At 46.5% G+C, this 18,883-nt stretch overlaps 2 protein-coding genes across 10 annotated transcripts in view; both read left to right on the top strand.

The window, feature by feature from the left end:
* Nucleotides 1-7,639, top strand: part of NUP133 (nucleoporin 133) — a 40,470-nt gene extending 32,831 nt beyond the window's left edge. For 6 of the 9 annotated variants that reach the window (XM_087775635.1, XM_087775628.1, XM_087775633.1 and 3 more), the window contains 5 exons: nt 10-128; nt 1,631-1,711; nt 3,743-3,807; nt 6,247-6,335; nt 7,392-7,639. In XM_087775635.1, the coding sequence (XP_087631761.1) occupies nt 10-128; nt 1,631-1,711; nt 3,743-3,807; nt 6,247-6,335; nt 7,392-7,528 (491 nt within the window). In that variant the 3' untranslated portion in view covers nt 7,529-7,639. The other 3 variants (XM_087775631.1, XM_087775634.1, XM_087775630.1) reach the window with 2 other exon arrangements.
* A 4,199-nt stretch (nt 7,640-11,838) lies between these two features.
* On the top strand, nt 11,839-14,274 carry ACTA1 (actin alpha 1, skeletal muscle). Its single transcript, XM_087775647.1, has 7 exons — nt 11,839-11,973; nt 12,061-12,201; nt 12,371-12,695; nt 12,837-12,998; nt 13,218-13,409; nt 13,526-13,707; nt 13,857-14,274. The coding sequence occupies exons 2-7, from the start codon at nt 12,073-12,075 to the stop codon at nt 13,998-14,000; spliced, it is 1,134 nt and encodes a 377-aa protein (XP_087631773.1). The 5' UTR covers nt 11,839-11,973; nt 12,061-12,072; the 3' UTR covers nt 14,001-14,274.
* Nucleotides 14,275-18,883: the final 4,609 nt, after the last annotated feature.

Raw genomic sequence — 18,883 nt, 5'->3', positions numbered from 1 at the left:
GACTACAAGAAATATCGGAACAGGAACGCTTTCTGTTACATCAGGAGACACTTCCTGAACAATTACTGGCAGAGAAACAGTTGAACCTCAATGATATGCCAGTGTTGTCTGCATCTCAGCTCATTGATGTAAGTATCTCATGTTTTCTTCATTACACAGGTAAAGTTCCAGTATGTTTTCTGCCTCCGTGCGATAAAATAAAATGACACAGCTGTCTTTATCCCTTACATGACTTGCTAAGCACCTAAAGATCTGATATATGAATTTGATTATCTTTGCTTAGTTTCTACCAGCATCGAACTTCAGAATGCTGTTTCTAGTTCAAATTTCTTTTTGTTGAACGTGTGCTTTAGAGTGCTGCTAGGAGAAAAAGCAAATTAAATCAGTGCCAGAAGTTGATTTACTGGCTTAAGCCAGTTTTTGGATATGAGACAATTTTTACCTTCTGGTACATTCTCAGTAGGGCAGAACCTGGAAGGCAGAAGGAACAAAGAATTCCACCTCAGTGGAGAAGGATGCTGCAATCTAGAAAAAGGAAGGGCTAGAAGCAGGGAGAGGCTTTTGGTCACCTGTTGCAAAGAGGCATCTGAAGTTTTTCTACTTTTTTTTTTCCCCTTCTTTTTCAAAAACAAACCCAAAAAACCCCCAACCCATACTGAAACAAAACCATGAACTGCTCCAGTACTGGGATCAGTAATAGTGCTGACTCCTTTCCACACCCCTTTCTGGTGGTAGCCAGCAACCAGTAGCCTTGTTGTTTCTGCCTTATTGGCAGCACGTTTTTACCATCCAGTGGCGCACACAAAAAATATCCAATGAGCATCAACGATACGTTGTAAAACAAATCAGGTCCTGTCTAGGTGTCAGTTTTGCAACTCCTTACTTTTCCTGTAATCCTGGGGAAAGTCAAAAGCTGATAGTGTGCTTGTTTACATTCTCCTCATTTTCTTAGAACAACGTTAATAGCAGATTCTGAAGTCATTACCCGTATCTTTAAGTGAGACTATCTGTGCAATGAGGGGAGACTAGGAAGTGTCACTCGTGACTGGGCAAGTGTGGGCACCGTGACAGTTTTCCTTCTGAATTCTCTGTTGTCGAACCAATGTTCATGCTTGCTACTTGGAATGTGAGAATGAAACTTGGAAAGTGTAAATAAAAAGAGCATTAATGTTAATTTTCCTTTAAAGTACTAATTTAGAATTGGGAGGGGTGAAATATTGATAGCAAACTTGTCTGTTTTTAAAAGGTGAACGGCAGTACGTGTGCTTAAGTACTGCTTTGAGCTTAATTACCAAAATAATTCTGAGAGCTTATTTGTGGAGCTGAGCTCCGGCTACAATAGTCCAGGAATGTTACAGCCTTAAATGGCATTTAAATTTGAAACCTAGCAGCCTTATATTCAATATCATTTGTCCACAGACCATTGTCACGTAGGTGGAATGCTGCTCTAAAACCTTAAGTATATTCCTTACTATAAAAATACTTGCAGTTGAATCAAGACATATTTTCATGAGAAGGTCATGTAAGCGGAAAATACATGGTGGTCTTCCCACAATGAGTTGTCCATGATATCAGTTACATTAGTTTGTAGGCTAAAAATAATTCTCTACGTTCATCTCTCATATCATAGATGTACATATGTGATGAGAACAGAAGGGCCAATGAGTATGACTTCAAGAAAGCACTTGATCTACTGGAATATATTGATGAGGTAGGAAAAGTTTTTGAAGGATTTCTAATCCAGAGACTTTTTTTTTTATTATTTATTATTATTTAAGCTAGGATGGTGCATCTGTAGTTAGCTAACATCTAAGCTTAGTGTACAGTAATTAAAAATAACCCCTGATGTGTTTTTTCAGTTTGTTTTTAAGTCACTGGAGACTTAATGCCAAATGTGGTTTAGATCATTTAAGAAAAATGACACTCTTCATCTTCACTTCCCATTTATAGTCTATAGTTTCCTTTTAGAGCCTTGCTTCCCTACAGGCTTTCTCCAAACAGGACAAAGATCATGTTTTCAGTAGTTCAGTTCTTGCGTCTCCCCTGTTGGCAGTTTCTCTGATTGTGATGAGATAATGTGGGATAGTCACCAGCTTTTTAACATGTAAATAGCATTGAACCACAGATTTGCTATCGGCTTTCTCACTGCATCTCGTTGTATGATCTAGTATCTTGTCAGGAGTAATTTTCCACTAAGCATGAATAAATCGGCTTCTGAGGAGCGTCAAACCTGAATTAACAACAGTCTCTGCTAAAAAGCTAAAGTTGTATTATGTCAGTGGAAGTATTCCTTACTAATTGAAAATGAGAACTCTCTTCTGATTATCCCAATTCCTGCTAGTCTGGGTAGGGCCCCAAGTTAAAATCCTCTCTGTAGTAGTGCTTTGTAAACACCATTGTGCCATTTTGTTGGCCTTCAATAACTCTAGTTTGATAATTAAATGTCTTTATAATTGCTTTTAAAATTTAAATTGATTTTCAATTGTTTTATTTTTTATTATAAAATTTTCTTTCGAATAATATTTCTTTACTGTTATTAACTAGGGTTTTTTTGTTTTATGTATGAATATGTTTACTTGTCCTGTGTTTAGTACTATATTATATTTCGTGTACTGAGGAAAGAGTATTACTACTTAGAGTAGCATGTTATTCTGAGTTAGTTCTCTTTGGTTTAAAAAGAAAATTCAATGCTTTTTCCTTTTTTTTTCTAACTCCCCTGTTTATTTTTATAACATAAATAGTCCAAGTAATAATATTTTGCAGTTAAATAAACTTCAGTGAACTCATTTGGTTTCTTCTTTTAAATTAGGTTTTTTTCTCTTAAATTTTGTCAACACAATTCATGAACACTGAGACAACTATATTGTTTTTTTACATCTAAATAAAATAAATGTCTCTCAAAAACATGAGATTCAGAATGATTTTTTGCTCAGATATTTGAGTCTCTAACAACTTGAGTAGAACCATTCAGCACAAATTAGAGATGGTGGTTTAGATTAGAGTCGAAAAACTAGCTGTTCCGTAGTTTTCTCTGCTTTTCTCTTGCAAAAGCACAGCATAAAGTCAAGACCCATCCTCTTGCTTCCAGGCTTCTAAATTGAAGAGTTCGTGGTTTCTCTTATCTCTTATGAGAGGAATTTAAAATAGATGAGATGCTTCAGGACATTGAGAGGTGGAAAAAAATATGTGGTCTTTTTTCTGATGTTATATTTTAAAAGGGGCTCTGACACCAATTATCTCAAAGTTTCTGTGCAATGAAGGGACTGCCCTTTCCAAGACAAATGCGTGTCTCTGGAGACAGTTACTAACATATTCATAAAACAATCATCCTCATGTGGACACTGTTGCATGCTAGTTAGCTTGGCCATGCTGAAAAAAGAGCCTTGACTTCAGTCACCATTTAGCACATTTTAAAATAAAACTTGCCTAGAAGGCACTGTTTTACAAATTGGTATTTGTTCACGTGCTTTAAAATAGGCCCTTTTTCAAATTGAGGTAGTCTTCAGCAGTGGTGTGGTGATATAGAAAGTCTGAGCCATGTTTTCAAATGGAAATGAACAGTCTTTGGTGTTTCAACAGTCTGACCAGGTCATCTGTTACAATAGCATGTGTTTAAAAACAGTGTTCAGTAACTGAAGAATATAATTCATTGGTATAATCTGTGTGACATGGTGATTATTTCTTAATTTTTTTCTTTTTTTTTTTTTAACTTACCTGTCTTTTTTCCTTATATGAACTGAAGGAAGAGGAAGTGGATGTAAATGATCTTAAACTTAAAATTCTCTGTAAGGCTCTCCGAAGGGATGGGTAAGTCCAATATGAATGTAAATTACTGGGAGTATTTGTGACATAGCTTTTCCAGAATTACATATTAGTATACCATTCTCTAGCTCACTGAAAAAGATGGAATATCATAGTATAAGGTTAGTAAAGTATAAAGTATCTGATCTGAATGTGCCTTTTTATTTGTAAAGTGAAACCCCAGGAAAAACAAAACAAAACAAAACAAAAAAAAAAACCAAAACCCAAACCAATCTGTAGTACTTTGTTCACTTAGCTCGCTGGCAGCCTACTATGCATTCTCAGCACCTGACACAGGAATGTACCCATGCAGTTTTCATTCTTGAACCCTTTGCTAGGGTTAAAAGAAATGACCAATGTTGAAACTTTTTTTTCCTTTGAAGCATCTCAGATAGAAGCTTTTTACGTGCAACATGTGCAGATGTCACTCCTGCAAACTTTTATTTCATTTATTTTTGGCTGTTGAACCACATCAACAAGCTCATGACATTTTTGAGTTAAAGCTGCATTCTTGACTGTAAGAGATCGAAGCCTTAAATGCTGCTAAAGAGAGGCACTCTTATGGACGTTCAACACCAAATACAGGCTGAATCCAATTGGTCAGAAGAATCTTCTCGCCAAGCAGTGCTACTGTTCTCTCCCAGGTTAAATAACTCAAATGGCATTTCCTCCCTTACCTTTCTAATTTTCAGAAGTTACCCACCTTTCTCTAGCTCCCATCCATGTTCCAAGAGGACCTAAGGAAGAAAAGATGAGGAGAGAATACATTCCAAATGCACTGTGCCATTTGTGATTAAAATGGAAACAAGCAGCATTTGGATTCACGCTCATGCATAGGATAGATTCCGAAGGACAGTGGTCTGTAGAAAATAAATTCCTAGTTGCATGACTAAGTTGTTGTCAGATATGACATAAATAATATGCAGAAACAGGTTCACACTGTTCCACGTGTTTTCTTCCCTTCCTATTATTTTCAAGACAGAAGAATCCAGAGCTCCTGCATGGCACCAGTCCAATAATTGATTTATGTCCTGTCTACCCCGGGCCGAGAACAGAGTTTTGGACATCATATTTAAACCATTCAAGTCATATAAAATGCTGACAAGATTTTGCCTACTCTGCTAGCTGACCAGATGCAATTTGACATCACTTTGCACTGAATAGTGTTTACAAAACTTTATGTCCCAGTTGAGTTTCCAGTCCAGCAAGGCTCACAAAGGCTTACAAAGAGGCCCATTGCCATTTGAAAAGAGGCAATGTTAACTTTCTGCTGTGTGCAAAAATAAGCGTTTGACATGTTACAGTACCTGCTTTTAAGGATGGCATCTGTGTTCTAGCTTGTCAGCTACAAATGGTGGCAAGGCTCTTGGGTAGAATGGAGAGCCTTGCTGAGCGTGCTCCTGACGTTCTGGCAGGGTCCTCGCTATCCTCCTCTGTGCCTCAGAGTGATTTGTTTCCTCAGATCCCCCTGCCCCTTCCCTCACATTCTTCCCAGTGGAATTAAAGATAAAATCCTAGAAGTCTGGGAGTTTAAGTGGCATCCCAGGTAAAAGCACGGTTTCAGTGATTTGTCAGTAATAGCTTCTGGGACCTGGGCCCAGATCTGTTGCAAGCATGTCCCATTGGCCTAAGGAGGTTCACGGTGCTTTAGGGAGTGATATGAGAACTGGTTTTCTCTGGCCATTTAATGTACGGAACGGGAAATTGTAACAACTGAGAGGTTAGAACCACAGCAAAAGAAGTTAGTTTGGTGTTGACTTAAACCTGCTACACATAAAGCTCTGCAAAGATGAAAAATTGTCATTTAAAATAATCCTTCTCTTAGAAAAATGTTTGGCATTTCCTTATCACAGATGAGACCTGCATTCACGAGTCTTCACCTTCACATTTAATCACAAATGAGAGAAACTGTATTTGGTTTGTGTCTGTGTGTGCTGTTGCAGGCCTGTAACTTAAGATTTTTACAATTGTTTTCCTCCTCTTTGCTTGGTGTTTGCTTTTCTGTTTTGTTTTTTTCAAATATGTCAGCAAATTGCTGCTCTTGCTTTATTCTACCAAAAAAAAAAAAAACCTATACTTGCATAATCTCAGTTGTAAAATATGATTACTGAGAACAGGTAATTCTTATCTTGATGAATATTTATCTGATAAAATTAAAAATACTATGTTTTCTTTTACAGTTTAGAAGACAGGAAGTATTCCTATTGTCCTAACTAGACTGCATTATAGTAGTGCAATTTTACTGCAGTTTTACTCTTAGAATAAAGAATAATTAACACAAGATAGGGAAAAAAACTCTTGCTTTGAGCTACAGGCAAGCACATAACACATGTGAACATGTATTAATCACCTTTGATTTATCAAATTTCCTGTATATTTTTTCTTGTTACTTTTCATTTGATTTCATCTGTGCAATTCTTTGCGCAAATTGTTTTTGACTTGCAGATGGTCCAGTTCAGATGGGAAAGATGATCCAATTGAAGCATCTAAAGATAGTATATTTGTGAAAATATTACAAAAACTATTGAAAGAAGGTAAAGTGTACTTAAATATAATTTAACTTCTTGAAATTGTGTAGTTGTTTCAAAAGCTGCTGAAGACTAATATACAAGTAGTAGTGTTAATAAACTCTCAGAGTAATAAAAACTTCCATATGCATTCCACTAGATAATTACAATCATACGGAGCTAATTCTATCTCTGTAAAACGTTGAGGGGATAAGAGATGAGCAGATTTCTTGCTTATAATCTTAGTACCCTCAAATTATTTGCTCAGTAGGGCAGCCGTCTGATTTTTAGCAGTTTCTTACTGTACAGTAAAGTATGTATTCTGGAGTTAAACAGATCTCTTCTGTAAGATAGGGGATTAATAACTATTTGTCTGTCACTCAAAAGCTTAAGCTGTTTTAGCTTAAATGTGTTTTGTTTTCCCTCCCCAAAAGAAAAAAAAAAAAAGACACACCCACACACACCCCCCGTTAAAGCTGACCATAGGAAATTGTGGCCATGGAAATAACAGCTGAGGGGGAGGGAGAGGAGGGAAACAATTTAGAGTTAAAGTCCATTTTAAATATTACTGCATATGAGCTTTTTCCAGAACAGAGAAGGCTCCATGTCAAAAATACAACAATTAAGTTCTCAGAACAGCTCTAGTTTTGTGTTCAGTCTTGTCAATTTCTTTCCTTTTGTAAGATTCTCACCCCCCAGACTGACATGTTGCAACTGATGATATAAAGTCTTTATTAGATGACTGATCTTTCTTTTTTTTTTTCCTCTTTTTTTTTTATTTTGTTCAAGTGTTATGTAAGGACTTGGATTTTAGGTTTAAGGATTTTAGGTTTAATCATAAATTCACTGAGAAGCTCTGTTTGGGTAGGAAATACCTTTTTTTTTTTTTTTTTTTTTAAACTGTTTTGCAGGCTACTTAAGCTTTATTGTATTTCTTGACATGTATAATAGAATTAGATCCTCTCAATTCCAAAAGAGTAATTTAACTCTGAGGCAGGCACGGGGGTGTTTACTTAAAAATCATCTTAACTGCTAATGCAAAGTACTTTTATCAGTGCTGTAATAAAAGGTTTTGTATTGTAGGAGTTCAGTTAAGTGAATATTTACCGGAGGTGAAGGACTTGCTGCAAGCGAACGAACTTGGCAACTTGAAATGTAATGCTTACTTTGAATTTGTGTTAAAGGCAAACTACGAACTCTACGTTCAGGGACAAGCGTGATTCTCACTATTTTTTAAAATATTTTTTCTAAAGAGCTGTTAAATTCATGTATACTTTTTTTACGTTCTGTTTTTTTGCTAAAACTTTGTAATAAAGTCTATATGAGTGATATACTTGGTCTTAAATTTATAGACATTGGCACTTTAGTCAGGGGAGGCAGAGGTGTGTTTTCAGGCAAAAGAAAAATAAACTTTTCATTTTCTGTGCCGTTCATAAACTCGCTGTTTCATTTTATATCTTCATTGGTATGAGTCCTGCCGGAGACTCACAGATACACAGGCACACAGGGTGAAACGTGGGACCCGCTGCAGAAGGTGGAAACTTTTGCTCTCGCTTCACTGGGGCTGTGATTGCAGTTCAGAGAACATACTGAGAACGGTAATGCTGGGTGACTGTGTAGCTTACAGAATAATCATTTGTTTCTTCAGTAAGGTTACTCTCTCTTTGTACAACACTTTTTGCTGTAGAAACTAGGGAATTGCAATTTTGCATTAAAGATTACTGGCACAGAAAGGGTAACTGGCTTGTCACTGGTCACTCAGCTTTCTGCCCATGGCAGAAAGGAATAACTCACAGTTCTCATTCAAGGTCCTCTGGTCCAGTAAATATACCATTCTTTCAGTTCATATCTGTAAGATTAAACTTTTTCAAAACATTTTAATATTTTTAACTTAAATGACAGTTATAGAGATATATCTAGATCTCTAGAATACATGTAAAATGAGATTAGCAGCTCACCATGCAGTCATTCACAGCAACTGCTTGAACCTAGGCTCAGAAGAAACCTAGAAAGCAGTTAGGAAGGTGTGGGAGTCCAGCAAGATCTTCCTTACTCGGTGACTTGTTCTCTACTGGTTGATGCTACTAATTTTCTTGTGGTGGTTTTTTGGGTTTTTTTAGCCCCACTGCCCCAGTTAGTTATCTCTGACATGGGAATAAAAAAAAAAAAAAAAATTAACTTTTCAATTTTAATTATTCTAATTGGCAGCAGATTTTAATCTTTTAAATAAAAGTTACTTTAATCTGACACGTTGTACCTTTCTTTTCAAGTAGCTCAACAGCCAGCGAGTGAAAGCAGAGCGACTTGCATGCCCTTATGTTTTACTTGTCTGGCTCAATGCCTGCTGCAACAACTTGATCCAACAGCTGAGAAGGTCAGAAGTTAAATTGGTTGAAGAGAATCCAGTTTCTAGTTTTAAAAGCACAGCTCCCCTTCCGTGGCTTCCCCTCCTCCCTGTACTAATACAGTAAGCCGGGCTGAGAGTCTGAACATGTTTGGAAGAATAGATTTATCTAGAGAGGTTCTAACTAATATGGGAAAGAAATGCACTAGCAGCCATCTTCTCAGATTGTTCTAAGAAGTGAACTTTGCTCTTCTGCAGCCTTGCACGGCTGAGAGGAAGAGGTGCGGGTGTAACTCCCAGCTGCGGCCTCAAAGGAGTGGGTCCGCTAAAGCTTTAGAAGGATGCCACTTGCTTCTTTAAGTGTCACTTTAAAGGTGGTTTCACATTATCGATGTGAAAATCGAACTTCACGTTTTGGGAGAAAGGGAATAATCTAACAAATGGTTGCCACTCCCTGCCGAAATATGTTCTACCTGAACTTTTACTAGACTCTTTAAATTTTGCTTGAAGAGGAATCTCTTTAATTGACTGTCAGCAGTAAAACACTTCGGGGATCTCTCATCCCTTCCTCGACCGCAGGCCACCCGTACGCTGCCAGGAGCGGCAGGCCGAGCCCCGGGAAGCTTGTTGCAGAAGCAGGTGTTTCTGTCCACCCTTTGCTACCCACTGGTTTCAAAGCGCCTGGCTGCGCTGCTGGGATGGGTTTGCTCCGCGTGGTGTAAAAGCACTCTCCGGGTTCTCGGGAAACGATCAGCCCCGTAGGCTTCGCAACTCGTGTTTTATTCTACTGCTGGGCTGGGAGGCATCTGGCATTTGTACAACGGCTTTCCATCTGACTATTGCCAAAACAGAAGGCTACGGGCAATGAGTTTACTTAAATAAAACCTCATTAAAATAACTTCCATGTCTAAACTGGAGTTTAATGTTCTCGTACTAGGAATGTCGAGCTGGTTCGCTGTTCCGTTGGGAAGCTTGAAGAGGCTGGGATTCGGGGCTGTTCCTCCTCTCCGTCCCCCGTTTCATTATGTAATAAGCTGTTCTGGTGCGGAACGCCTGTCTCGGGTTACTGTACGGGGAGGATGCCTTCATTTACCACCACCCATCGAAGGCTGTGCCAGAGCTCTAGGCTGTTCCCCAGCGTAACAAAAACAAATAAACTTGGGACAAAAAGATCCGGGCTTTGGCGAAAACGGCTTAAGGAGTACGGATAGCTCCTTTGGAATAAGGAAGTATACGTTGTTTCTTAAATAGTTGCTTTCTCAGTAGCGGAAAATACACAGGGTACAGGATGTCTGCACTTCTATCCTCTGTTGTCACCAGAGTAGCAGGAAAGCTTGTCAGTTGTCATTTGTGATCCATTTCAGAAGCTATGCCTCGTGGATAGTGATCTTCTTTGTGCCCAGCTCTGTTCTGGAAACTAACTTCCAAAGTCCTCTGACTTGGGACCAAAACCAAGTTCATTTCATGAGTCCAGCTAAATATCGTATTTAAGTGCAGAAAATGATCTTTCACGCAGAACTATAAGAATTTAACATTGCTGTCAGGCATTTTGCTGTAAATTGTGGCAGAGAGAAAATCAAAAGGAACAGAAGGGATAGAGCGGGTTTATGCTTGCGTCAGGTTTCACTGAAGGATTAAGAATGTTTATCTTTCAGCGACCTTAGACTTTCTGTTACTTGATTTCTGATTCAACACAACTGACCATATTTTGGAATCCACAATGGAGCGTTACAGTTCTGTAAATAGATTTGATGGCTGCCATGCCTTTAAGTGCTGTCAGGCTTCTGATTTTTGTACTGCCAGTTGTCGATGACAGAACTGAAGAATAATACAAGAAGTTGAAGAACAGTATGAGAGAATAGCATGGTTTATCCCCAGTGTGCTTTAATACAGTAACTCGATGGGAAATGAAAATCTATAGCAGAATGAAATACGGAGCAGCCAAAGGTAAGGAGGAAAGCTGCCAAACTGGAAGGTGCAGAAATTAAATAGAGGAGAAGAAAAGTTGTCTGCTTCTCTGTTGGCCCTTCTGCTCTGCCTTGCCGTGGAGGAAATCAGCTGCAGAAATGCCTTCAGTTGCAGGAGACTCCTCAAAGCATGAGCACTTCTGGCTTACTATTTCTTCTTCCTCCTCTCCTGACTCTCTAAATTTTAAAAGGATTTACCCTGGGCCAGTTGTGCCTTCAGAGAAGGTCTTGAAGGTTGATTTGCATCGACTCATTGGCAGGGCTGCAAATCTGCTTGCGTTACTGCCTCTTCTTTCCATTGGTAACCAGAATTTCTGTATAAACTCTTCCAAGTGTCCCGCATGGAATCTGCTTAAATATCCATAGCTGAAGGAGATGAACCGTTCCTCTTCACTTGCACAGTACCTTCGGCTCGTCAGAGATGACTTGCCTGTGAGACCGCGCTCCTTTTGGAGAGGATGAGCCACGGCGATAGCTGGGGGATGCTGCGTCGCCTGGCCGAGCTCAGCGGCCAGCAATGGGTACTCGGTCATGGCACCAGCGTTCACGCGATGTCAGGCTCCTGGGATCAGACGGTCACCGACGTTAATGCTTCACCAGGTTCCTCTTCAGGCGTTTTGTCTCACAGATGTTATCCCCTCCATTTATTTTCCGTTTTTAAATCACAGCAAAGAAAAAAGGCGGTGGCTTTTACAGGGGCTGTCGCCGGGTGGGACGCCATTACGTGCAAACCACAGAGCTCCCGCATTGCTTCGCCTCTCTCCCGGCGCTCGCCCCTGCCCAGGGGCAAGGGCCGCGGGGCCCCCATTTCCCTTTGCAGCCCCGTACTCCCGGGCTGCGGCAAGTGGCCGCCGCAGGCCCCTCGCCGCCGCAGGTCCCTCGCCGCCGCAGGCCCCTCGCCGCCGCAGGCCCCGCTGAGCCCCGGCCCGCTCCGCCCTCACGCCCCGCCGGGCCCGGGCCCGGGCCCGGGCCCGCTCCGCCGGGCCGCCGCGGAAAGGCCCGGGCCTGCGGCCCCCACCTGCTTTGCCCTTAACGGGCCCGGCGGTGCCGGGGGATTATTTCGGCCCCGGCGGCGGGCGGCGGGGGGGCCCGGCAGACGCTCCTTATACGGCCGGGCCTGGCTCACCTGGGCCGCGGCCAGGAGCGCCTTCTTTGGGCAGCGCCGGGCCGGGGCCGCGCCGGGCCCGACGCCCAAATATGGCGACGGCCGGGGCCGCATTCCTGGGGGCCGGCCGCCGCCGCCGCCCGCCGCGATAAAAGGCTCGGCGGCCGGCGGCGGCCCACGAGCTACCCGGCGAAGAGCGGGAGGCCTCTCTGCCAGCGGCCCGACGCGCGGAGCCCGCAGCCAGCCCAGGTAAGCCCCGGCCCCGCCGCCCCCTCCCTGCCTCCCTGCCGCCGCCGCCGGCCGCCAGGCTCAGCCCGCGCCCCTCCGCCCCCGCAGACAGCCGACACCATGTGCGACGAGGACGAGACCACCGCGCTCGTGTGCGACAACGGCTCCGGCCTGGTGAAGGCCGGCTTCGCCGGGGATGACGCCCCCAGGGCCGTGTTCCCCTCCATCGTGGGCCGCCCCCGCCACCAGGTACGGCGCCTTCTCCTCCCGGCCTCCCCCCGCGCCCTGCCGCAGCGGCGGCTGCGGGTCCCCGCCGCCTCCCGGCCCCCTGCGCCGAGAGGGGACGCCTGGCTCGCCGGGGAGCCCCACGCTGCCGCCCGCAGAGAGGCTGCTGAGCCCCCCCTTTCCTCCCCTGCAGGGCGTCATGGTGGGTATGGGTCAGAAGGACTCCTACGTAGGAGATGAAGCCCAGAGCAAGAGAGGTATCCTGACCCTGAAGTACCCCATTGAACACGGTATCATCACAAACTGGGACGACATGGAGAAGATCTGGCACCACACCTTCTACAACGAGCTGCGTGTGGCCCCTGAGGAGCACCCCACCCTGCTCACTGAGGCCCCCCTTAACCCCAAAGCCAACCGTGAAAAGATGACCCAAATCATGTTTGAGACCTTCAACGTCCCTGCCATGTACGTGGCCATCCAGGCTGTGCTGTCCCTCTACGCCTCTGGCCGTACCACCGGTGAGTGCAAGTGCCCTGCTGGCCCCGCTTCCCCAAGCAAGGACGCCCAGGACGGGTCCCCCACAGCTGACAAGTGCTCTGCCCCCCGGGGCAGGGCCCTTCGTGGGCTGCGTCTCAGGTGGCTGCTTTTTGTTTCCCCAGGTATCGTGCTGGACTCCGGCGATGGTGTGACACACAATGTCCCCATCTATGAAGGGTACGCCCTGCCCCATGCCATCATGCGCTTGGATCTGGCCGGCCGGGACCTCACTGACTACCTGATGAAGATCCTGACTGAGCGTGGCTATTCCTTCGTCACCACGGGTAAGCACTATTCCCTCCTTCAAAACGTCGCCACTCACTTCCAACCCTTGCACCTCCAGGGGTGATGCAGCCTCTCGCCCCATTGCAAGCCCCATGAGCACTCCCTGTTGGGAGTTTGCCTGTGGTTGAGGGTCTGGAGTCCCAGCAGACCTGTGGAGGAGATGCAAGCTTCCCTGTTCCTCCTTTGCAATCGCTGATGCCTTTGCTGCCCCCTTACAGCTGAACGTGAGATCGTCCGTGACATCAAGGAGAAGCTGTGCTATGTGGCGCTGGACTTTGAGAACGAGATGGCCACCGCTGCCTCTTCCTCCTCCCTCGAAAAGAGCTATGAGCTGCCTGATGGGCAGGTCATCACCATCGGCAACGAACGTTTCCGCTGCCCAGAAACCCTCTTCCAGCCTTCCTTCATTGGTGCGTGTGCCCCCTTCCCTCTCTCTCCTCCCCTACCAGCTCTCCCCGAGTCCTCATGTGGAGCTCTCGCTTTGCGCTTAACTTGTGCCTCCCTTTTTCCCCTTCCCTGCCCCCAGGTATGGAGTCCGCAGGGATCCATGAGACCACCTACAACAGCATCATGAAGTGCGACATTGACATCAGGAAGGACCTGTACGCCAACAACGTCATGTCTGGGGGTACCACCATGTACCCAGGTATTGCTGACCGCATGCAAAAGGAGATCACAGCCCTGGCCCCCAGCACAATGAAGATCAAGGTAAGGCTGGAGCGTGAAGGACCCAGGCGGAGGAGCAGCAGCCTCCTTTTACCTGCCTGCAAACAGCGCGCCGGGCGGTGCGTGCCCCTGTGCCTGCCATCCGCAGCGGTTGCTTCTTTACTGATCTCTGCTCTCTTGGCTTTTTCTAGATCATTGCCCCACCTGAGCGCAAGTACTCTGTCTGGATCGGTGGCTCTATCCTGGCCTCCCTGTCCACCTTCCAGCAGATGTGGATCACAAAGCAGGAATACGACGAAGCTGGCCCATCCATTGTCCACCGTAAATGCTTCTAAACATGTTTACGTGATCACTTTGCCAACCACTCTCAGGATGACAACCTTCTAGGTTGCAGGCTGCTGAGGACCTGCAACAGCCATGTAACTTTCTATTTTGTAACAATTTCTGGTTACTGTTGCTGCAAAGCTCCATGTGACACAGTGTATGTAAAGTGTACATAAATTAATTTATTTTACCTCCTTTTGTTTGTTTTTAAAACCAATGCCCTGTGGAAGGAAACAAAAAACTTCAAGAAGCATTAAATCATCAGTCATTCTGTTACACCCTTAATGCCGTTGTCTCTGTCATCATTTGCTTGGGTTCTTCCATCACTGGCTGAGGCAGCGTGTCATCTAACAGCGAGGGCAGGGGGCGGCGGGGCTGGACCTCCCGGGCCAGGAGGAGGAGCGGGGAGGGAACAGGGCCCCAGCCGGAGGAGCCAGCCCTGCCTGACTGACTTGGGTGGCAGAGAGCTGGGCGCTGCGGAGAGCAGCCTGGGGGTGGCTGTGTATTGCATCATGCCGTGGCAAGGTTGGTGCCCGCTGCTCTGTAACGTGCTCATCGTAGACCCAGGGGGGAAAGGGTGACCTGAGAGCCTTGGCTTGCGAAGGATTTTACTTGGCTCAGCCTGCCAAAAAAGTAGCCCTGGCACGCTCATGCAGCTCCAAGGCGTGATGGATGGAGGCAAGGCTGGGGCCGAGGGCAGGTGGCGGGTGCAGGTTAAATAAAGAGCTTTCCACTCCGCTTATGGGAAGCCTGCCTGCCATCACGCTGTCCCTGGGGAGCCCAGGGGGCGGAGGGCAGCCCGGGCCACTTCCTCACCCTGCCTGACACGCTTGCCCTTGCCCATGGTCACACACGAGGGGCTGCCTGCAAAGGGGCCACCCCCTCCCCTGCTCTCCCAGACCAGCCTCTCCCTGCGCCAGATCCTTCATGCAGGGACTCCCCGGGAGCCTGAAGGAAAACCCCAGGGCTTCCCCCCGCCACGGGCGTTTGCCTGCCCTTTTTGCCTCTGAGGGGGCAGAGCAGCGTGCGAGGTGGGGACGCTGCCCCTGCCTGTCTCACTTCTCTTGCGGGGGTGGTGGGCTCTGGGGACCCCTTTGCTCCCACTGTCCACCCCACCAGGTGCTCAGGTCCCTTGGGGAGCCACCCGAAAGCCCTGCCAGGCTTGGCACAGCTCCCTGGGTCAGGGCACGTGTGCAGGAGCAGGCAGTCTTTGGAGGAGGACTCTTCCTGGAGCACAGGGCCCTGGCAGGGAAGTAGTGCTTGAGTTTTGGGGTGTCCCTTTGCTGTGGGAGACAGCAGTGCTGGGAAAAAAGATGATTTTCAACAAAACTTCCAGTCCAGGAAGCTTTTTTGCTCTGCTGCGACTATGCTAAGGGTGTACTCGTTTTGCATTTTGGCTGTTTTTACCTGCATTGAAGTGAGACCCATATGTGAGTACACTTTTTTGTAGCCCTATCCCAAAGGAAAAGCCTGCAGGAGCTGGCCTGATCCTTCCCTGGTATCTGGGGGCAGGGAGGCCCCGGAGCAGCCCTAGGAGCTCCTCAGCTGAGATCCCTCTCCGAGTGACGGGGGCTGGACTGGAAAGCAGGAACACGGTTGCTTCTTAAAATCCAAACATGAGCTTTCACTTGCTGTGTGCGCAAGTTGTTGCGCAGTGGCACATATTTCATCTGGCAGCTCTCTGTTCTGGGATTTGGGGAGATGCTTAACTAACGTTAAGTCCTCAGTACTTGAGCCCTGATCTCAGGTTCATTTGTGCCTTAAGTGGTGTTTCGAGATGGATTTTAAGACCTGCTTCTGCTGTTTGATTAAAAGGCTGTTTTAGAAGTACAGATAAAAATTAAGTTAGGAAAGCAGCCGTGTGGACTAGACAGCGCTCGCTGTGGGGTACCAGCACAGACTCAGCTTTTCCACCTGCATGATTAAAGTTAGGGTCCTAAACCCACAATAGAATGTGCTGATTTTGGGGGCGGGTGATAATGAGCCAGCCATCCTCCCTCCAGCCTGATCAAAATCAGCGGGAGCAGGGGATGCTTGCTCCCTCTGAATGAAGACCTAGATTTTGCAGTGCCAAACATGAGTTTAGGACCGCTGGTGTGACCGCAGCCGTGGGCAGAGGGCAATCCTCTGGCAGGCCGGGCATTGCATGGGCACTGCCTTGCATGGGGAGGCTGATGCTGCCACTGGCATCTTGTCTGCTCTCTCTAACAGCAGCATTTTGTCTCATACTAACCCACAGCACCAGGTATTCTCGATAGTCTTAGTGCCAATTTCATCCTGTTGAAGTTAAGTGCCAAAAAGTGCATTTTTACAGCTGAAAACAATGACTGGTTTGTTGTTTTGGTTGCTCAATCAATGCACTGAGACACAACAAATTTTTAAGCCTGCCAAACCTGTTCAGGTTTTAATTTCAAACCAAAACACATGTTTTAATCTGAAATCAGCCTTGTATTTGGGCTTGGGATTTTCAGCAATTGAAGACACAGATTGTTTGGAAACAGGTGAGTTGAATTTTCACATGGTTTATAAGCCCTGGTGTTGGGAAGGTGTTTTGGGAAATTTTGTTTGTGCACAGCAGTCTGGGTTTGGTCTTGTTGTGCGTTTCTTGAGAATTTCATTGTCCTTCCTGCTCCTGTAACAGTGCTATCAGCAGCAGGCCAGGACCAGCATCTTCTGGTTTGAGAGAGGTAAAGGAATAAGTGTGACGGCAGAGGAGTAAAAGGGACTAGAAGGAAGGATGCAGGACACCAACGTGCCGTGAGAGGGAGGGTAGTTGCAGAACGGCTCTTGCCTGCACCAAGAGCATCCTCTGGGGCTGTAGCTCACTGCTTGCGCCGCAGCCTGCTACATCTGGAGCCGGACCCATGCAGGACAACCCTTCGTGTCTTGGCTCTGCAGTTGCACCCAGCGGGCAACGTGAGAAACTGCCCTGGATGCAAATAACACCAAGGGACGCAAAATCTGGAGAAAGAAAGAGTCCTTGAGGGCACAAAAATGATGTGGGGCTGTTTAAATGAGCTTGGGAGGCACGGTCATGACTGGGCTTTGAGGTAAGCTTCCCCAGGGTCTGCAGATGTATGGGCTGTTAGCAAAATTAATTAAGAAGCTAAGTAACAGGGAAAACCTGAGTTCTGAGGGACAGGCTCGAGGGAGCCTCTGAGCAGAACAATAAAGGGAATCCTGGAGAAGATGAGGGCACTGAAGGTGCTTCCTAATTTCATTTTGATAGAGATTTTGCTAATGTGATAATCTGCATTGCACAGAGAGCAGAACGTGGCCCAGGATGGGCCACCTCCCACAAAATGTGACGGCTCTGTCCCCCGTTTGGGAAAGGGAACTGGCACCCCGACGCGCTTCTCCCCGGCGCTCCAAAACTACAGAAACAAGAAGCACTTTGACCTACAGTATTTATGGGGTTTGGCTTTGCTGAGAGGACCTGAACACCCTCTCAGCGCCGACATCAGCGCAGCTCCCCTGCGGAATCAGTTGACTGTGAATCTCCTGTGGGCATTTGGCCAATAATATTTATTCCATGAGATTTAGTAAAAGAAAAAAATAGAGGCCACTTCAAAATTGCCATTATTTTTCACAGGGAACTCCTAAGCAACAAATTCTGTGGCATTCTTTATTTTTATTTGTTCAGGACCTGAAAAATAAAGCAGCTTCTGCTTGCTATGCATCAGGGAAAGCCAGGAGTATTGCTGGCTCCCACTAGGGATGCGTGCTGTGCGTGATGGGGATGAGCAGACGATGGAGAAAACTTTTATTGCCCAGGGGGTCTCCTTATTCCCCCCCAGCCAGGGCATCTTGTCAACCTTGAAACTGCACTGCCCGGTGCAGAACTGGGGCCAGCAGCACGCAAACCTCCCGCACTGCGGCGACCCTGGGCAGCTTATCCTCTTGTGCCTGCAGGGACCACAGCCAAACCCCATCTTGTCTCAGCTGCTCAGGGCCGTGCTCTGAAACTGAAGCGTGCGGCTCGGAGGCAGCTCTGGCTGCGGTTGTTCAGGGAGTGCCGCAGGCAGCCCGGGAATGAGCCTCTCTGTAACCCCACCTCGGGGAGCTGCGTATATATAGATCCCTGGAAGCAGCTTTCTTCCTTGGCACATCCCTCCCACCCATAGTACCCTCCAAACATGCTCTCCCTGCCCCCCTGTGCCCTCGCTGCCTGGCTTCCAGCAGCTTCTCTCCTTTCCAGGGAAAACAAGGCTTTAAATCTGAGAAACATCACTGCTGGAGGGAAAAAGGGGAGGACCGCCTTATAAGAGGGCTCTCACACGTGCTCAGAGATGAGCAGCATAACGAGAACGGCAACAGGCATCAGTGCCTGACCCCGGCTCACGGTGGCACGTTTATTTCATTGCAACGCAGCTGGGCTCTTCCACGAGGACCCGAGTTGTATTTGCAAAGGAGATCATGCCTTGTAGCTCTTCTGGTTAGGCTGCCCTCCTTCACCAAAGCAGGAGCGCTCTGAGAGGGGGTTCAGGTACATGAGTGTAGGGGGACCCCTGTATGGCTGCAGCTCTGTCCTTTTCCCAGGGGGAGAGCTGCCCTGGTGCCCGGTGCAGGCAGGGACAGAGGTGCTCCCACAGGCAGCACTGGGGTGGTGACAGGGGATAGTGACCCTGATCTCACACCTACTGGTCCCTCAGACACAGACATCACCTAATCTATTTGAGTGCAAAATAAAATGCGTTGACATTGCCATTAACAGTGGTTGGTGCTGAGCGTAGGTTGGTGGTGTTGCGTTGGCTAGGACAGCGCTGGGAAGGGGACACCCAGAACGCAGAGCAAGGGCCAGTCAGCGGTGCGGAGCAAGGCCCACAGCACTGCCAGCCGTGCTGGGGGAGCAGGCGATGACAGGATAGTCCTGCCCTTCCCAGACCTCCCCGCG

This window comes from Nipponia nippon, unplaced genomic scaffold, assembly GCF_047370975.1.
Source record: "Nipponia nippon isolate SJK-2023a ecotype South Korea unplaced genomic scaffold, ASM4737097v1 scaffold_4, whole genome shotgun sequence".
Classification (NCBI taxonomy): Eukaryota; Metazoa; Chordata; class Aves; order Pelecaniformes; family Threskiornithidae; genus Nipponia; species Nipponia nippon.
The sequence above is the reverse complement of the archived record's forward strand: the minus strand, read 5'-3'. Positions and strand labels throughout refer to the sequence as shown.

Bases quoted from the DNA above. Each gene is read 5' to 3' on its own strand.
- ACTA1 (XM_087775647.1), top strand. From the start codon at position 12,073: ATGTGCGACGAGGACGAGACCACCGCGCTCGTGTGCGACAACGGCTCC. The intron at 12,202-12,370 runs GTACGGCGCCTT...CCTCCCCTGCAG, and splicing joins TGGGCCGCCCCCGCCACCAG to GGCGTCATGGTGGGTATGGG. The intron at 13,410-13,525 runs GTGCGTGTGCCC...CCCTGCCCCCAG, and splicing joins CTTCCAGCCTTCCTTCATTG to GTATGGAGTCCGCAGGGATC.